The 18996-nt window shown below is 38.1% G+C and overlaps 2 protein-coding genes across 3 annotated transcripts in view; both read right to left on the reverse strand.

Moving 5' to 3' along the window:
* Positions 1 to 10916, reverse strand: part of LOC140519708 (major urinary protein 20-like) — a 71822-nt gene extending 60906 nt beyond the window's left edge. For both annotated transcript variants that reach the window (XM_072633014.1, XM_072633015.1), the window contains exon 1: positions 9501 to 10916. The gene's annotated coding sequence lies outside the window, so the exon portion shown is untranslated. The remainder of the gene's footprint in view (positions 1 to 9500) is intronic.
* A 124-nt stretch (positions 10917 to 11040) lies between these two features.
* LOC140519709 (beta-lactoglobulin) lies at positions 11041 to 18915 on the reverse strand. Its single transcript, XM_072633016.1, has 7 exons — positions 18766 to 18915; positions 16875 to 17002; positions 15783 to 15853; positions 14529 to 14645; positions 12638 to 12733; positions 12070 to 12086; positions 11041 to 11146 (listed from the first exon to the last, which is right to left on the reverse strand). Exons 1-6 carry the CDS (start codon positions 18859 to 18861, stop codon positions 12070 to 12072), a joined length of 525 nt encoding a protein of 174 aa, XP_072489117.1. The 5' UTR covers positions 18862 to 18915; the 3' UTR covers positions 11041 to 11146.
* Between the last annotated feature and the right edge of the window lie 81 nt (positions 18916 to 18996).

The following is an 18996-nucleotide window of genomic DNA, read 5'->3' on the forward strand; positions in this document are numbered from 1 at the left end:
TGTCTTCCAGTCTTTTCTTGATTCAGCTCTAAATTAGACATCAAGGAGAATTTGGGACTAGAAGATTCAGAATTGCTCTACCACAGAAAATTGTAACAACATCAAGAATTTGTTACTCATGGTCTGTTTGCTTTTTTTTCCACAGAATTCAAAAATACATCTCAGGCTGCTGTCATTGTCCTGATGATATAACTGTCATGGTATTCTCTCTGAAAGGAGAAATTATTGGTTTAAAACATAGGCCTGAGGGCACTTTGGACAAAAAGACGGGCTGGAGGAAGAGGCAGGGCACCAGATCTGAGTTCCTCATAATTATATCAGTTTAAGAAGGATAGTATATTATACTGAAACAGCATTGGATATCAAGAGGGGTATCTGGATTAGAGTCCTGATTCTGCTCCTGAGGATCTATTCCAACATCACAAGTGACTCAATCTCTCTGGGCCTCCTGTTTCCTGCTATGTAAAATGAGGAAGTTGGACTAGATGACCACTAAGGTCCTTATCAGCTCTAAATCTATGATCAGGGTGGGCACTTGTAACACTCAGAATGCTTCTTCATGCCTTAGTTGCATGGGTTGCTAGAATCAAAGCTACTGCTCAACCACCTGAGTAGCTAAACTTCTGGTAGTGGACTTATCAAAGCTAAGCTGCACTGCTAGGATCTATACCTAGGTTTGCACTCAAAGCCTTTCCAATTTTATAGATGCTTCCATTTCTTGTGACTCTCCAACATAGCTTTTGAGAATCCTGTATCATCCCCAAGCCAATCTGAGGCATCAGAGTAGGACTTTAATGGATAAACTTAAGGATAGTATCTACATAAAAAAGGAGTCATGAACAAGTCCTAGAGGATCTTAGCCCCTCAGTGATTATTATGATATGATAGCACCTGTAATTTTAGCAAATTATTTTTTTTTCTTGGTGATCTCACTAATTGTGCATGATCTACATCATTGTCCTCCCAGCAAGAGCACATAGGGAAGATGATGTAACCACTATTCTTATTTCTTTTCCTCCTTCCACTTGGTTCTATCAGTTCTAAGAGACAAGAGGTATACAACAGAAGAAGATTTACTCTGAATTTCCCCTTAGGAGGAAATGCCCATAGTCCCACTGAAACCACCCTATGTTCTATGTTTCCCCAAAATAAATTGAGGTGTCTACAGCAGGCAGAAGCTTCATTGTTGGGGTAAGTTTTACTAAGGGTTGCTGACAGCCATCATGGAAAGCTGTCTATGTAAAACAATTCCATAAAGGTAACTCTTAAATTATAATATTAGCATAAGCCCTATATGCCACAAAGCCAAAAAAACAAAACAGTGACATTCTAAAACCTTAGCCCTAATCCTTAGCAAAGTTTGCCAGTATATGGGAAGAGATTTCTTGCCCTAGCCAAGAGAGGAGAATATTTCCCACAATCCCTTGGGATCCCCTGAATAAATCTCATGGATTTCTAGCCTTTCATACAATCACTACAGGCTAATCTGGCAAAAGGGGGAAACTGCTTTCCAAGAAAGAGCAGAACACTGCATACTCAGAGAGAACCACGATTTTCAGGAAATTCTTGTGAATGTTGGAACCAGTTCTATTTAGATGAGAGGCTTTCACTTGACAGAGAATCCGGTACCAGACATAAAACTCCCAAACTATCAACCTTTGTAGGTACAAACAGTCATGGGAGAAATTGAGCACAGTTTGAGAAAGCACCATTAACCTCAATGTTTTGTAGGACAGATTCTGTGGCTGACAGGTTGAGCAGTATCCATGCCATCTCCCCTCTATGATATTCTTGTCCATATTCTCTGTCTTGGTCTTTTGATATCTGAAGGATATCTGCATATCATCTAAACTTCCTTTCTGGATGTATGACCAGTCTACCTCCTTAAAAATTGGCTGTTGAATTCAGTTGAACTGAATTGAATTGAGTTTAATTAAAATCAAACTAATTGAAGATTTAGCTGGCATGGGAAGGACTTCTGAAAATGAGGGAAAGGGGCAGAGGAGTCTTCTCTGAGCTTTTTGTTTGTTTGTGTATCCTTATCATTTTTAAATTAATCATTCATGTCATATATGTGTGTGTGTATACAATGTATGTAAATTTACTTATTTACAAATAATATACATGTTGCTGTTGTTCTTTCTTTTCAGTTGTGTCTTACTCTTCATAACTCATTTGGAATTTTCTTGGCAAAGATTCTGGAGTGGCTTACCCTTTCCTTCTTCAGACCATTTTGCAGATGAGGAAACTAAGGCAAACAGGATTAAGTGATTGTCCAGGGTCACACAGCTCACAAGTGTCTGAGACCAGATTTAAACTCAGGTTTTCCTCACTCCTGGACCAGATCTATATGCTATACCACCTAGTTGCTGTTCTGCTATATTAATGAAATATATTATAAAACTTATACATCAATAGTTATGTAAAAAATATGAGGAAAAGTTCAAATAGTATTTGATCTTAGAGTTGATTGGTAACCATCAAAGTATTAAGTATAAATAATATATGTTCAGACTTGAGCTTTAGATAACCAATTTTGTCCGGTGAGTAAAGCCTAGATTGAAGAGGAAGAGACTTGGGGCAGGGAGATCAACCAAAAGACTACTAAAATAGTCTAAGAAAGAGGTATTGAAGGCTAGGTCTATGGTGGTGGTTTTGTGAGTGAAGAGGAGAAAGAAGGAAAAGAAGGAGAGGAAGAAATGACAAGAATTGCCAGGTGATTGGCTATGTAGGGAGAGGAACTGTGAAGGGCATAGGATGACACTAAGATTATCAACCCAGGTGACTAGAAAGATGGCAGTACTCTCAAAAGAAATAGAAAGGTTTGAAAGAAGGGCAGATTTTGGTGGAAAGATAATGAAATGAGATCAGGAATCTGTCTAAACTCATTTGTGCCTACTTATCTAGTGTGATTCACTCTGTTTACATCAAAATAAAAAAAGTGAAAAGTTGAGTTCTTAACAGGCTTGGGTAAAAGGTTACAAATTCCCTCCACTCTCCAAGGTATACTTGCCATGGCTTGATAAGAAGCAAAGAGTAGATATGCTGGAATGGGAAAGGAATTTTCTCATTGTTATCTGCTAAGCTACTGCTGTGGGTTGTCTGAGTATTAGGTCCCTTGAAGGACTCATTCTTGTCTCAGAAAGGAAGTTGGGAGCTTGCATAGTAGAAAAGAGTAGGTATGCTTGAATTGTTGACTTGAATTTGGCTATTCCTGGTGGTAAAATGCAACCTATCTTCTTACCTTTTGAATGATTTGCCACAGACCCTTTTGGGGTCAAGCTACAGCCCCTTTGGGCTCAGGCTGTGGGATTCCTGGGAGGCATCCAGCCTTTTTGTTAATTGGCCTACAGAGAAGCCTTCCTGAACCTCTGTAGAAATGGAATACTTTAGCCCATCACTTTAGCACTCCTCTGTACAAGCTACAGGAGGATCTACAACTAAGAGAACTCAGGAAACTCAGAGCTAATTCCCATTGTCATAACCAAGTCATAACTGTGGCTCTATCTCTGAGTATGCCAAGAGCATATACAGACAATACAGCCATCCCCTTGTTCTTTTCTTTCCTGGTCAGGGGGCTATAATTACTTTAGCCTGGTTCCATGCTAAGCCTATCTTCCAGACTCAAGAAGCCATTTATTTCCTCTTGACCTCTGAAGCGAAGTAAACCAAGTTAATTAAAAATAAGTACAGTGATTTCATCATACTGAGACTATATCCTCCATAGAACCCTGCAGGGCCAGGAGAGAAAATGAAAGGAAGGGAGATCTGTCAGCTTGTGAAAGTAGATTGAGCAAACATGCAGGTATTGTGGTCACAGGGGCACCAAGAGAAACCTTACATCTCAGTTCCTATCCTGACCTTCCCCTTTTCACTGACCTCAAAATAATACCATCCCAGATACTCTCATAGCTCAGAATTCTTTTTGAATTTCCACATAATTTGGCAATTACTTGTTAAATATCTACTTGTCACTCTAAATCTGCAGTTTCCCAGCTGACTGACAGTGAATGAGTCCAGAAACTATCAACTAGGGAGATAATTGCACAGTCTTAATCAAGCACAGGTGAAGAACTTGCAGAACTCAGATGAGGGGGGAGAGAGAGAGAAGAGGCTGGGAGGGATCAGACTTTGTCTTGGATCAGAACACTTTGGGATCACTAAAAGCTTATAGATCCACAGGAATGACACAACACTCAATACTTATGAGAATACAGCAGAAGGATCCTAAAGAACATAATCTCATCCCAAGTCTTCCCTCCAGAAGCAGGAAGAGTCTGACCTTAATATAAAGTTCAAAGGCAAAAAGTAGACTGGAAGAATAAACAAAAATGCAAAAAAAGAAAATCCCACCATAAATAGCTATTGTAATGACAGCAACAGTCAAAACATAAACTCAGAAGAAAATTCCAAAACAGCTACAAGAAAAGAAAAACATATCTTGGACACAAGTTCAACTAGAATTCCTGGAAAAGATGAAGCAAGAGCTAAGAAAAAAGAGTTACATTTTTCATAATTGAAATGAAAATCTAAAAAAAAAATAGAGAATAAATGGGAGCTGTGGAAGAAAGAATTGGAAAGGGAATTAACATCTTCGAATAAAAGGTATAAAACTCACCCAAAATTCAAATGCCCTGACAACTAGAATAGCTCAAATGGAAACCAATGATTCCATGAGACAATAAGAAATATTAAAACAAAGTCCCAAAACTGAAAAAATATATACAGAGAAGATCCCTCATAGAAAAATTAACAAGCCTAGAAAAGAGATTAAGGAGACATGATTTAAGAGTCATTGGACTACCTGAAAGTTTTGACCAAAAAAGCAAACTAGATATAATATTTCAATTTTAAAATGTTCAAATCTCAGAATTAGAGAGCAAAGGACAAGTAGAAAGAATTCACTTCATGAAAGAAACCCCTATTGAAAATTTCAGAAATATTCTAGGCAAAATCCAATGCTTCTGGGTCAAAGAAATAATATTGCAAGGAATCAGAAAGAATTCAACAACCAAGGAGCTACAAGCAAAATCGCACAAGATTTAGCAACCACCACTTTAAATGAACAGAGACTTTGAAAATAAGATATTCCAAAAAGAAGAGGCATAGGCTTACAACCAAGAATAACTTATCCAGGGGTGGAGCCAAGATGATGGAGTAGAAAGACACATATACTCTAAGGCTTACCCTACAGCCCACAAAATACCTGTAAAAAATGACTCTCAACAAATTCTAGAGAAGCAGAAGCCACAAAACAACAGAGTGAAAGAGGTTTCCAGCCAAAGGCAACCTGGAAGGCTGACAAGAAAGGTCTATCTCATGGGATACTGAGAAAAGGGGAGCACAGCCCTGACCACATGGCACTGGAAAGAACAGGACCTGAACAGACCTCCAGGGCAGAATTCCCAGCAGAGAGGGTCCCAGATCCCTCAACCCACAAGAGACAAAGAAAACTCCAAAGGTCAGTGTGAGAGGATTTTCTCAGCTGGGAGAGAGGAGAATGGGGTTCCCCCAGCACTAGACCCAGGCAGCGGCAGCACTGGGTGGCAGACAGCAGGCAGCTACATGGAAGCAGCCTGAGTCCATTGTCCAGGCAGCTCAGCTTAAAGTCTCTGGCAGAATTGAGCAGCTGATCTGAACCTCAGCCTTCAGTGGTCACCCCGCCTCCACCCAAAGTCCCTGGGGGAGTTGAGCATCTGATCTGAATCTCAGCCAGATCCTCCTCTTGACAAAGCATTCAGAAGTCAAGTAACTGGATGAGAAAATGCCTAAAAAAGGAAAAAAATTAGACCATAGAAGGTTACTTTCTTGGTGAACAGGTGTCTCCTTCCATCCTTTCAGATGAGGAAGAACAATGCATACTGTCAGAGGAAGTCAAAGCTTGTGCATCCAGTACCTCCAAAATGAATATGCAGTGGGCTCAGGCCATGGAACAGGTTGAAAAGTGAGTCAACAGTTTGCTAAAGGAGACCCAAAAAATACTGAAGAAAGTTAACACCTTTAAAAATAGGCTAACCCAATTGGAAAAAGATGTCCAAAAAGCCAATAAAGAGAAGAAGGCTTTAAAATGCAGAATTACCCAAATGGAAAAAGAAATTCAAAAGCTCACTGAAGAAAATAGTTCTTTAAAAATGAGAGTGGAGCTGAGGGAAGCTAATGACTTTATGATACACCAAGAAATTACAAAACCAAAACAAAAGAATGAAAAAACAGAAGATAATATGAAATATCTCATTGGAAAAACAACTGACCTGGAAAATAGATCCAGAAGAGACAATTTAAAAACTTGGGGACTACCTGAAAGCCATGATCAAAAAAAAGTCTAGACATTATCTTCCATTAAATTATCAAGGAAAACTGCCCTGATATTCTAGAACCAGAAGGAAAATAATTATTGAAAGAATCTAATTGTCACCTCCTGAAAGAGATCCAAAAAGAGAAACTCCTAGGAATATTGTGGCCAAATTTCAGAGTTCCCAGGTCAAGGAGAACATATTGCAAGCAGCTAGAGAGACACAATTTGAGTATTGGGGAAATATGATAAGGATAACACAGGACCTGGCATTTTCTACATTAAGGGATCAAAGGGCTTGGAATAGGATATTCCAGAATTCAAAGAAACTGGGATTAAAGCCAAAAATCACCTACCCAGCAAAACTGAGTATAGCACTTCAAGGGAAAAAATGGTCATTCAATGATATGGAGGACTTTCAAGATTCTGGATGGAAAGACCAGAACTGAATAGAAAATTTGACTTTCAGACACAAGAATCAAGAGAAGCATGAAAAGGTAAACAGTAAAGAGAAATCATAAAGGACTTTCTAAAGCCGAACTGCTTACATTCCACATGGAAAGAAAATATTTATAACTCTTGAGACTTTTCTCAGTTTTTGGGTAGGTGGAGAGATTATGCACACACACACACACACACACACACACACACACACACACACACACACACATAGACAGAGAGTACAGGTTGAGTTGAATCAAGATGATAAAAAAATTAAAAATTAAAATTAAAGGGTGAGGGAGGAAAATACTAGGAGGAGAAAGTGAGAAATGGAATGGGGCAGGCTATAACACATAAAAAATATAAGAAAAATCTTGTTCAATGGAGGGGAAAAGGGAGAAGGTGAGGGGGAAAAGTGAAGCTTACCCTCTTCACATATGGCTTAAGGAGGGAATAACATACTCACTAAATTTGGATGGAAAATCTATCTTACACTACAGAAAAGTAGGGGAGGAGGGGACAAGTGGAGTGAGGAGGATGATAAAAGGGAGGGCAAATGGGAGAAGGGAGTAACTAGAAGTAAACACTTTTGGGAAGGGACAAGGTCAAATGAGAGAATCTAAAAAGGGGGGACAGGGTAAGATAGAGGACAATATAGTTAGTATTACACAACATGATTATTATGGAAGTCTTTTGCAAAAAGACACATATATAGCCTCTATTTAATTGCTTGCCTACTCAGTGGGGATGGGTAGGGAGGGAGAGAGAGAGACAAGTTGGAATTCAAAGTATTAGAAACGAATATTGAGAATTATTATTGCTTATAACTGGAAAATAAGAAACACAAGTAATGTGGTATAGAAATTTATCTTGCCCTACAAGAAAAGAGAGAAGATGGGGATAAAAGAAGGGTGGGGTGTGATAGAAGGGAGGGTACATTGAGGGAAGGGGTAATCATTATGCAAGGTATTATGAGATGGGGGAAGGGGAGAGATAGGGAGAAAAATTGGAACTCAAAATTTTGAGGAAATGAATGCCAAAATCTATAAATAAACAAATGAATTAATTAATGAATAAATAAATGAATGAATGAATAAACAAATGAATGAATAAATAAATAAAAAGAATAACATCCAATAAAACTAGTCCTATACAGGAAAAATGGACCTTGAATAAAATAAAAGATTTCTTAACACCTGATGAAAACATCAGAACTGTATAGACACTTTGAAGAACAAACAGGAGTCAAGAAAAATTTTTTTAGTTAATCATAAGTTAACAATCATAAAGGACTAATAATAAATTGTTTATGTTCTAATAGAGAGAATTAAAACCCTATCACAATCAGGGATCATAAAGGGACTCTAACTAGACAGAGGGCCTTGAAATAGTTGTGACATGCTTTCATGAGCTTAAAAGAAGAGTAGAAGAATACTCTGGGGGGAGAATGGAGTCGAGGACTGGAAAAACTATTTTATATAATTAGGGTGTTGAAAGATAAGTCTAAAAAACACAAAAAGAAAAGGAGAGGGGAAGTAAGCAATACATGAACTTTGATCTCAAACTGATCAAAAGAGAGAACAATACAATGCACGTACACAAACACACAACATTTCACTCAACAGGGAAATGGAAGGGAAAACGGAGAAGAGAGAATTAGAGAGTAGATTAAGGGAAGGAATTACTCCTAGAAAAACAAAAAAAAATCTCTAAGAACGTATAAAAATATTTATAGTAGCTTTTTATTTGGTATCAGAAAAAAATGGAAACTGAAAAGGTGACCATCAATTCAGGAGTGATTGAACAAGTTTTGGTATTTGAATGTCATAGAATGCTATTGTGTTGTAAGAAATGAGGAAAGGAATGGTTTCTGAGAAATCCAGAAAGATTTTATAAATCAATATAGTATAAGAGCAGAATTAGGAAAAAAAATTATACAATAATGATACTATAAAGACAAAAAAACTTTGAAAGACCTAGAAACTCAATGACCAACTTCACTTCCAGAAGACTCATGATGAAACATGTTGTCCAACTCCAGATGAGTAGCAGACAGAGATATAGGTGAAGAGTACAGACTGAAGGATGGTTTCGTTTTCTCTTATTTGCAAGTGGTTATTGGGGGAATTTGTTTTGCTTGACTATATTTATTGGTAGTAGAGGTTTTGTTTCTCTTTTTCAGTTGAGGGGGGATGGAGAAAAGGTGTGTTTGATTTTTGAAAAGAAATATTAATTTTAAAAACTGAAGACATTGAACCAGATGACCTCTGAACTCTTTTCCAGCTTTATGTTTATGATTCTGTGGTCCCACACAGGTGGTCCTATATTCAAAGCTCCAAAATGGAGCTTTTTGTCACTTAGTTAATCTCCAGAGTGTCCTCTACTAAGCATAGAGGATCTGGGTTTCAATCTCAGATTTTAAGTCTAATATTATTAACTCTCTCTCTTCCCTACTGTTCCTCTGTCCAGAGTGTTTTCAATAGTCAATAAACACTTAAGTGCTTACTATGTGCCAGGTACCATGCTAAATATTGGGGATACAAAAAAAGGCAAAAGACAGTCCCTTCTCTCAAGGAAATCACAATCTAAAGAGGGAGGCAACACACAAAAACATGTACAAACAAACCTTATACAGGATAAATAAATAAGAGAAGAAAGGAACTATAATTAGGAGTACTTGGGAAAGGCTTCCTGTAAAATATGGGATTTTAGTCTGGATTTAAAGGATGCCAGAAGAGCCAACTGCTATGGTTATGGCATAGCTTACCGAGAGGAGTAAGTCTTATGCCTGGCCAGCAGGCTGCTGGTCCTCCTGTGGAGCTCACGAGTAAAAGAACGAGGTGGGAGAGCGGGTCAGTGAAGCAACTCCGATTTATTCAAGCAAGCACTCTGATTATATAGTCTCTGCCAGCTAGCCCAGTGAACCATAGTAACACACCTAAGCAAACCCGAAACTATAGAAATGAACACAAGCTGGAACTATAGTGACAACAACAAACCAGGGGTGGGGTCGTCCCTTCCAGCGCCATCTTGTTCACCCTTCCCTTCTCCGGACTCAGTTTACCTGATGTCCATCAGTGTGGCGTCCCAGATGGTGTGGCGGTCAGTGCCCCTTACAGCCAACAGATGAAGATAAGGAGGGAGAACATTCAAGACGTGGGGAACAGCCAGAGAAAATGCCTAGAGATGTAAGATAGAATGTCTTGCTCATAGACCTAGAATGGGGCCAGTGTCAGGGAATAAGGTGCAAAGAGACTAGAAATACAGGAGGGAATTGTGTTATGAAAGGCTTTGAATACCAGAGAATTTTTTATTTCATCTTAGAAGGAATATGGAGCAATTGGAATTAATTTCATGGGAGGTGACAAGATCAAACTTGTACTTTGGAAAAATTCCTTTAGTGGTCTAACAGAGGACGGATTGGAGTGGGGAGATACTTGAGGCAGGCATATTCAGCAACAGCCTATGGCAATAGTCTAGGTGTGAAGTGATGAGGGGCTGCACCAGAGTCATGGCAGTGTCAAAGAAGAGAAGGGGGCTATTGCAAGGTATTGCAAACATGAAACTGAGAGGCCTTGGCAACAGTTTGGACATGGGTATGGGAGGTGAGGAGCAAAAGATAGTGAGGAACCCAGTATGACTCTTGGGTTGTGAGCCTGAGGGACTGGGAGGATGGTGTTGCCCTCTACAGTAATAGGGAAGGTAGGAAGGGGCAAAGATTTAAAGAGAAAGATATAGTTCACTTTGGGACACGTGTTTAAGATGTCTACTAGACACCCAGTTAGAGATATCTAAAAGGCAGTTGGAGATGCAAGATTATAGGCCAATATAGAAGTTGGGGGAGGGGGGCGGGAAAAGTATATTTTAGAATCATCAGCATAGAGATAGTAATTATGGGAGTTGATAAGAACACCAAATAAAATGGTATAGAGGGAGAAGAGAAGAGGAGCCAAGACAGAATCCTGTGTGTGCTTAGCAAAATATCTGGCACATAGAAGGCACTTAATAAATGCTTATTGGCTTAACTTGACTGTTCACTTAATATGATCAAGGTGGGATAACTGAGAAGCTCAGTCAGACTAAAATTTTAAAATCCCTATTTAAATGGCCCAGAGTACACTAGGAGGTTTTAATAATTTCACCTAAATCACACTCCAATTCAATACACAGAATCCTCAGGAGTAATTGCTGAACAGGTTTATTTACTACAAAAAGAGAAGCCTCTCAGAAGGAAAGGATAAGAACATCAGGACAGAAACATGGTAGACATCACTTCCTTATAAAAAGAAGAAAGCAAAAGAATCAAATGGTATCCATGATTTTCAGTTTATTAATGATTTCATAATGGAAACCACCATAGATTCTGCCATGCTGAGATGTGATCTTGGAGGGGGATAACTTCGTCTGCTTTCCCTGTGAATAATGAAAGGTGATTAAGTTACAAATTACTTAAATGGGCAAATGGAATGTGCCAAGGGATGTCATCTTCTTACCTAGGATGCAACTTGTCATATAACACACTTGGCAGTGCTTAGTTATTTCTTCCCACCCGTTAAAAGAATTAGACCATTGTAATTGAAGCCAAGAAACTTATTTCACATAAATGTTGCATGAAATTGGGGCAAAGAACTAATTTCCTCTCCCCCATCAACACTACCCACTACATGTCCATACTCTTTGAGCATAGCAAACACAAAAGTATGGGCATCTATCCTTCAGTGAGCTACATTGTATAACTGAGAGCAGAGCACAATTGGAAACAAGATTATACAGCAATCTAAAGGGTAGAGTGCTTCAGTGGAAAAATATCCCAGAACAGAGAGTAAGGGGATTTGGGTTCTAATCCTTATTCTCACACTGTATATCTATCAGAATGTCCATTTCCTTCTTGCCTCAGTTTTCCCATCTGTAAAAGAAGAGACTGTATTAAGTAATTCCTAGGGTCTCTTCCATAGCTTACAAGATCTGATTGTCTTCTACCTCTACTTCACAAGGCATTTCCTGTCCCAACAGAAGATTTGAGTTTCCTGGATTTCCATGTTTAGGAAGTGAGCATGTCAAGAATGAATAAAATGTTGCCTGTGTGAAGATCAAATAGGCAAAACTAGCCTATGAATTTTAGTACTGACAGGGTAAGTCCTCCAAATCTTAACCTAAATCTACTCAGGTCTAAGTATTACATACATGGCCCTTTTACCTTTCAAGAAACAGGGTAAAGTCTTTACTACACAGTTATAGGGATCCCCCACATGGTGAAATCTCATAAATGTAGAAGGCTATAGAAAGGAATAAGACAAAACATTTCCCCAAAGGAAAGAAGTAAAATATGAACTTACCTAAACATGGCACATGTCTGTGGAATGAAAAAGAAATACTTGAGTGACATCATTTGGTGAAAAAAAGAAATTACCTTTGAGAGTAAAATCACTACAACTGAAACCACATAGCAAAATTGCTCCTTTAAAGGTTAAGGAGGCAATTTCTTTCATCCTCACATAACCCAAAGAGGGCTTACTCCGATAGGCTCACACACACTGCCACCCTGAGCAGAGAAAAGAGCATTTATAAGTATCACTGAGGCTTTCCTGATTAAAACACAACACCAAAACTATTGACTTTGCTGTTGGTAGGTATAGTAAAAAGCACTGTATCCTAAGAGGGATAGAGATCACTTGCCTTTCTGGGTTATATTTTATACTGGCTCAAATTCATTCACAGATAAGCCAGAGAGAACCTTGAAGGTATGTAAGATGACTAACCAAAAGTAAGGTAACAGTTCTCTGTAAGAAAAAGCTTTGATCTCCTTATTTGCTAGAGACTAGTAAGAATCTTTTCAATTTATATAAATTCTGCCTTCAGATACCTTCTTTTGCTGAACATTGAGCTCAGATCTGAGAAACCTACCTCTTGTACGGACTTCAATCACTGTATAGGGCATGGCCAAAGTCCTGAGAATTTTCTTGAATTCATTCATGCCTTTGTTTTCCTCTATTCTTCTGACTGTGGAGTTAAAAATTTAAGTCATTTTATTTATTTTTCTAAGACTATGATGAGAATGCAGAGAAATTATGTTCCCATATGAAGAACTTGTTAGGTCACACATACCAGCCTATATATCAGAATCTCTATGATCCCCATTCAGAATATCAAAAAACTAGTATACTACTGTTATTATTAATAATGTGGTACTAATTATAATAGTAAGAATAATAGAAATAGCATTCATTTGCCTAACAGGTTGAATTTTTTAAAGGAATTTCACATACATAGCCTCATTTAGGCAATTCAGTGGAGGAAAAATCAGTCAAACAAATTATTTGACTAAGTCATTTGATTGACTTAATCATACCAATTAATAAAGTAACATGAAAGTGGAGACTTCACACAAGTACATATTACGTACAATTTTTTTCCTTGCTATGAGTTTATAATTACATTTGTCCCTTACTTTGCTATCCTTGATACACATCATGTTCCATTCGTCATTATTTAAACTATTACCCAGGTTAGATAAAGATAGGTAAAGGAGTTTGTAGCCTTAAAGTTCTCTATAAATGTCAGCCGTTTCTATCGATATTAATTCAAAATTCAGCTTGGTACAAAAATTCATTACATCATATCCTTTACCCTATAATATGTTGTTAATTATCTACCTTACAAATTACTTCAAGAACCTGTGGTTTTATACTCCTCCATCAAGGCAAATTACAATCCCTTGACCAGAGGATAGCTTTGGAGCATTACTAAGACTGAAAAGGTCATCACCCTGCAGCCAACATGATGATGAACTTCTCTGAACCAATCTAGGCTGGATAACAGACATAGTCTATCACTGGGTCTTTCTGTACCCATAATCTTTCCAACTTTGATAAGGTTTGCCAGAGTTTATGCTCCTAGCAGGGTCACGAGTTAGAGTTACTTCACATCATGATGAGAAATCAAAAATAGGATTCTCTCTGTCTCTCTGTCTCTTTCTCTCCCTCCCTTGTTCCCTCCCTTCCTTATCATATACATATTTTCAACTGTTTTTCAATCATGTTCAAGTGTTCATGACCCCATTTGGAGTTTTCTTGGCAAAGATACTGGAGTGGTTTGCCATTTCCTTCTCTGGCTAATTTTAGAGAAGAAGAACTGAAGCAAACAGGGTTAAGTGACTTGCCTAGGGTCACACAGCTGGTTAGTGTCTAAAATCAGATTTTAGCTCAGAAGGACAAGACTGCCTGACTTCAGACCCTGCACTCCATCCAACACACCACCTAGCTGCCTTGCATATTCATATACATGCATACATACATATATGTGCATATGTATGCATATTATTTATATGTACATGTTATATATGTATATATATTTATATACTTTACATACTTTAAGGAGAGAAAGAGAAATATGTAGCTTTGATTCATATTAGTGGTGTTGATTAGATGATTATTAATCTTCTGATTCCCATTGGACCCTAATCTGGTCCCTAGAACTTCTGACAGTTCCAAAATTGCTGCTAGTGTCTTCCCTCTGAGAGTATCTTATATCTATTCTGTATGTAGCTTATTTATACGTAATGATTTGTATGTTGTCTTTCTCATTTGAACGTGAGCTCTTTGAGGGAAAAGACTGCCTTTCTTTGTATTTTTGCCTTTCTCTGTATCCCCAGTCTTTAGCACAGTGACTGACACATAGTAAATGCCTAATAAATGCTTGGACGGGTTGTTGACTGATTAGTTTCTTGATGGTGTGTGTTAATAATGATAATCTGTTGTCATATATCATTCAAACTTCTAATGAATAAGATACATACCATAGTGGGCACATGCCATTTTTTCCCGGTCGCTGATGTTGTAGAGGCAAAAGAGGAAGTAGCTGTCATAATCAGTTTCCATTACAGAGAATGTATATGAGGCAGACTCTGAAGAAACTAGGAGAGAAGCCATAAGGAAAAGTCTTTTTTCCAAATTGGAAGCAATCTGAAGCATCTGGGATGCTACTTTAAAATCAATCTAACTTTGCCCCATCAAATCCACAAGGGTAAGGAATGCCTCACTAAGGGTTACAGAGGAAAACTCTTTAGTTCTTACTAGTTCGATCCCCCCTCTCCTGCACTTCCTTGGCTTGTGCATCCCATAACTGTTATTAATTCAACAATATCTCCTAACTTTTTTAAGGCATACCTAACCCAGGGATCAAAACCCAGAAGCCAATGTTTCATTACTGGTCCTATCCTTTGATACTTTTCCACATCTTAGCCATCTAGGTCAATGCTCCCAAGGTTCGAAATCATCACCTTCAATAGATCCTTATTTCATAAGATTTTGAGCTGGAAGGAACCTTTAGTGCTTGCCCAGTCTAGTCCAATCATTTCATAGATAATGAAACTAGAGCCTGCAGATAGGAAATGACTCTTCCAAGGTATAGGAATTAAGTAGCAGGCCAGGAATAAAAGCAGAATTCCTCAGAGCCTGAATCTTCTGAAAAATTATTTCTACTACCCTATACTTAGAATAATATCACAAATAAATAAGTAAATATGACAGCCTTATCAAGAAAGAATCTCAATATTTTATTTCCCTGCTCAGTTCTGAGAAAAACCTGTTCACATTTTAGATTTGGAATCAAGTTCTACATTTGAGATCAAAGCTCAATAATTAGTACAAGTACCCCTTCCCCAATAGCATATTTTCCACAGTTCATCTTTTATCTTCATTCTCTACCTTATCTTCAACCCCAGCACACACCAAGGTCTGTATATGGTCAGTCATACCATCTGCCATCTTCCTAACTTCATTGGTTAGTATTTTAAGAAATTTTTTCTTAGACTTTAAAATGAATTTAATATATCAGTTTTAAATTGACATAGCACTCTCATTTCTCTTTACCTTATAAAAAGAGCCCAGGTAACAGTACAGGTTTAAATCATGGCCTCTCAGGAAAAAAGAGTAAGAAAGAGCTCTTTTCATATTTTGTTGAGTATAGGGAAATATACTTCCTTTCTGGATTTCCATGTAAATAGGGGCTGTATAAACAGTATTTAGAATCATGACTTGGTGATACCTACTGTAGATCTCAAACTCAGTGGGTTTCTGAGTTTTCTTTAGAAGCAATTTCTTCTCAACACACCTGTCAGTCCTGAAAAACAAATCAGACTTGTCGGTTTTTTCTCAAATCCCATTTTTTACGAACCAAATACTGGACCAAGAGGAAAAATAGTAAGGGTAGTTTGAAGAGCTCGTACCACACCTGAACCAGTTGGAAAACAAGGAAAAATCTGAGAGGGTCTCCAGTTATTTTCATCACCCAGAATCAAATAACCAGTTAATTGTTTGATTAAATCAGTTCTTTTCAACAAACACCTATTAAGCTTTTATTATTCACAAGACACTATACCTATTTCTTTGACTGAATTCAACTTTTCTTGATAAAGAAATTATAGTCCATTAAGTCATAAACCTGGATATGTGTAAATAGAGGCTTGATGAAAAACCAATCATTTGAAGCAGTAATTTGGTGCCATAAAAACCCATTAGGTGACTTACTGGATGTGGGAGACTATAGGTTTAGGGGATGCAGTTTCAAGATATAAAGTTGCCCACTTCCTTCCTAGGTCTTCCAGCTTTGAAAGTAAAATTCCAAATCTGAGGGGGCCAAGACCATGCCCACAGTTTCAGGATCACTTCCTTTGGTTTTCTTTTTTTTGGCCCTTGAAGGAGCCAAGTCCCACTTCCTGAACCCTACCAGTTTCAGCCAAATAGCTCTTTGCACTTTAAATTTCTTTTTATTCCACTTAAAAGTCCTAGAAGTTAAATTGCTCTCATCTTTGAGAGTAAGGAAACACCAGCTCCAACATTTGCATTCTTCTGCTTTTCAACATTTAGACAAAGATTTCTCCCAGGAGCGGTTGTGTCAGAAACTCAGGAAGGGGCTATTAAAACCCTATTTAGGAAACAAGCCTTGATCACCTTAGGATCAAAATTTATGTTAGTAGTCTGTGCCATGGCCTCTGCTCTTCATAGCCTTTACTACTAAAAGGAAAGCGTGATTTCCAACATCACATCAAAATATACTTGTTCATCCAATCTCCTTCAAAAATTTCCCTCAAAGCTATAATTCTCTGTTCCTTTCTTGAGTCATCATAGAACGTGATACTTACTTCTCTAACAAGACCAATTCCAGATTGCCTTCAGGAGTCAAATTCACTTCCTTAATGTCCATGTCAAACAAGGGGATTGAGAATTCCATGGTCTTTGCTGCTTCTCTGAGATACCATGATCCTACAAACTATAGAGAATATACTGGTGAAGTTTTACTTCAGGGTTTCCAGGCATAGCTGATATCTTTCCTATTCCCCCTGCTGTATCCTTCACTGGCCCTGAAGACTTTTAACTCCAAGGTTCATGTTATTAACTGGAGTCTAAAAGAATCAATGCTAGAAATAAGGAGGCTCCAATTAACCCTGATCCAAGCCAGGTATATGCCAGAGTTGATGGCAGGTGCATAAGCAGGAATTTCTATGCTCAGGGAAGTTCTATCCCCTTTGATTTATAGAATCAACCCATCCAAAAGCATCCCTGTCATTTTAATTCCACTGAGAAATCTCTTGCATGATACCATTCAATAATTTATACTATTGAAAAAGGATGTGGGTTAATCATGTAAGAAAGTGAGGGATAAGAAAAGTGTTACACAAGGACCCACAAATTATAAAAAGACCCAGGGGGAGGTCCCAGCACATTCTGGAGAAATCCCCCATGGAAATTCTACGGGAAAATATGAAACAAGATAATGTAAGATGAGAAAGCAGAGATGGACTGTGAAAATGATGGAAGGAATTCCTACATTAATCACAGATCTACTGAGTATTGGGGAATTAAAAATATCTTAAAAATTTATGTGGTATCTGGAATATTGCTAAAATTATTGAATAATTCAAGGGGAAAATGTACAAATATTAATGTCTTACACAAGAAAACAAAGGAAAAGAAGTACAAGAAAAATTGAACTTCCAAGTGTGAAAAACAGTGAAGTTGTTGAAAAGAGAAGCCTATGGCCCCTTTGAGCTTCCCTCAGGGAAACTTTCCAACTCCATTTACAGCTATGGCACAAACAAGAAAGAATTCTGAATGGCACAGGCAAGAATGAAAACTGCTCTTCTGAAAAGACAGTCCCATTCACACAGATCTGCTTAAATGGCCCTAGAAAGCAAAAGGCTTGGCTTGGGAGAAATAACATATTCAAGAATCCTTGGACTTAGTCTAAAGGCTTAGCATTTAAGAGAAGCCTATGAAGGAGAAAGACAGAAAGAAAAAAAGAATTGAAAAAGATGGAATAATAGAAGGGAAAAAGAGTTCCTGTGGTATGAACCCCTGCTCCTGGGACACAGTAGTAGTTCTTCCAGGGACAACTGCCATTTCTGTAGTGTCTACTCCTCTCTTGTAATCAGTGCTACGCATAAGGAGAATGTTTCTAAACATGCTCTTCCCTCTCAGTTCTAGAATACTCAGGAAACCTCTTTATAAAATGCTTTAAAACCATCTTAGAAAATGGAAAGTTTCTCTCTATTTAGCCAAGATTTTTTTTAAGTCAAATTCTAGTTGGGATGCAAAATCACCAAGTGAGGTAAAAAATATCCCAAAAATGAAACAGGAAGACTATCGCAGAATCACAGAAATGTGTAATTTTAAATGTGGAAGAGAATTCAGAGGCTAAGACAGACCAGATACAAGACACCCCTCAAGTGGTCATTGGGCCTTTATTTGAGGATCAGCAGGGAGGGGGAGCTCACTACCTTCAGAAGCAGACCATTGAATATGGGATACATTATAACTATATGGGAGTTTTCCCTTACATCAAAACTAAATTTGACTCTAATGGGTAGGAAAGGGATAAATTCCTACAGTAAACAAAGAAATTGTAGCCCTCATATTCCAGGAAGCATTGTCCCCTAGAAATCTGATTCACCTTGTCACCCAATGCTTGGTCCACCACTAAGAGTAACATTGACCCAAACCATCCCACTCAAACTTACCTTCATCTTTTCTTACCTTTTCAACCCCTAAATCATTCTTGGAGCGAATGTTTTCAACAGCCTGGATGGCACCAATGAGGGCCAATCCAACAGTGAGCAGAAGGAATTTCATGATAATAGCTGTTGGATCTCACTTCTCTGAGTTCTGGAGAGAGTGATGATGGATGAATCACCTCAGCAGAGCCTTATTTATAGAACAGGAGCTTGGGTTGCCCCACATACCAGGGCAGTACCGCCCTACCCACCC

This window comes from Notamacropus eugenii, chromosome 1 (assembly GCF_028372415.1).
Source record: "Notamacropus eugenii isolate mMacEug1 chromosome 1, mMacEug1.pri_v2, whole genome shotgun sequence".
Taxonomy (NCBI): domain Eukaryota; kingdom Metazoa; phylum Chordata; class Mammalia; order Diprotodontia; family Macropodidae; genus Notamacropus; species Notamacropus eugenii.